The 1,390-nt window shown below is 63.0% G+C and overlaps 1 protein-coding gene across 1 annotated transcript; it reads right to left on the bottom strand.

Moving 5' to 3' along the window:
- Positions 1 to 9: 9 nt before the first annotated feature.
- LOC104169133 (dnaJ homolog subfamily B member 2-like) lies at positions 10 to 950 on the bottom strand (the record flags this gene model as incomplete). The annotated part of the gene is made up of 3 exons (XM_009709953.1): positions 10 to 113; positions 269 to 322; positions 749 to 950. Coding segments are annotated over 3 exons (360 nt in total), but the record flags the coding sequence as incomplete, so codon positions are not given.
- Between the last annotated feature and the right edge of the window lie 440 nt (positions 951 to 1,390).

Here is a 1,390-nt window from a genome sequence, read left to right as displayed (position 1 = left end):
GAAATCTGCGAAGGGGTCTCGCCCACCAAAGAACTCCCGGAAGACGTCGTGAGCGCTGCGGAAGGTGAAGGTGAATTCAGGGGCCCCAGCATCGGCCCTGGAGCCCCCTGGTCCTGCTGGAAGGAAGAGGCCCAGTGTTAAGCAGAGCCCTGAGTGGGAACCCCCTGAAGGGCAGGGAGCCCCGCAGGAGGCAGACCCACACCAGGTCTTCAGACGGGGCCGTATCCAGAGCTGCAGTAACCCCCCACGGCCCTGCTCACCCACTCACCTGCCCCCATGAGCCCATCCTTGCCGTAACGGTCATAGATATCGCGCTTCTGCTCTGGAAGGAGAGGAAAGGAGGCTGCGGGGAAGCCGGCTGCCAGGCATGGGCAGGACCCCCAATGCTTCCCCCAGACGTGGTGCAGAACAGCAAGGAGCAAGAGGAGGGGGGTGGCATGAGCCTCCGCCACACCAGCACCGCTCCCAAACCTAAGTCGGGGTACTGGGCGAGGATGCACAAGCCTCAGCCCCACTGGGGAGACCTCATCCTGGAGGTCAGCACCTCAGCATCTCTCCAAAGAGCTGTTTTGCAGGACACGTGGGGAGGTAACCAAGCCCCACAAGCCCAGTGGTTAGGGCTGGAGGGACCTGTTGACTCCTGGGGACGTCTAGGGATGCCACCTGGGTGAGCCCAGCAGCAGGACACCCCAGGGTGAGCAGCCCCAAGGGCCGGGGGGACACGTGAGACAGCACTATGGCCTCTTACTGTCCGACAGCACTTCGTATGCCTCGGCGATCTCCTTGAACCTCTGCTCGGCGTACTCCTTGTTGTCTGGGTTTTTATCCGGGTGCCATTTCAGTGCTGCCTTCCTGTACCTGCACAGACGGGCAGCGATGGGCATGCAGCAGCCCTCGGGCAGCGGGGGCTCCTGTGCCAGGGACCCCCCTACGAGCACACGCCTCTGACACTGTGGGCAGGGGCACCCCAAGCCCACTTCATCCAGCACCCTACCGACTCAGGCATCAAATGGGAGCTTCCCAGACTGGTTCACTTCCCCAGCAAATATTTGCAGCATGACCCCAGCAGTGCAGCCTGCGACCACCCCAGCTGCCCTCGGCAGCGACTCTGGACGATGCACACAGGTTTGCTCCAGAGCCTTCCCAGGCTCTGCACTGGGTGTGGAAGGACCAAGGGTCGCTGGGGGATTCCTGGGGCCAGGTGAGCACAAGCAGCCCTTTCCTCCTGCCCACAGCTAGCTGGGGTTGACCCAGGCTGCCCAGCTTCTCTCACCCACTCTTAGGAAGCTCCTCCAGCAGAGACCTCTGTCCCCCCCAGGCAAGCCACCAGTCTGCACCTATTCCCCGGGGGTGAGGCCTCTCCCCAGTGAGAGCAGCAAGACTCAGCGGG

The sequence above is a fragment of the Cariama cristata genome, unplaced genomic scaffold (assembly GCF_000690535.1).
Source record: "Cariama cristata isolate BGI_N322 unplaced genomic scaffold, ASM69053v1 scaffold25621, whole genome shotgun sequence".
Taxonomy (NCBI): Eukaryota; Metazoa; Chordata; class Aves; order Cariamiformes; family Cariamidae; genus Cariama; species Cariama cristata.
Note: the sequence above shows the minus strand (reverse complement) of the source record. Positions and strands in the feature narration are given on the sequence as shown.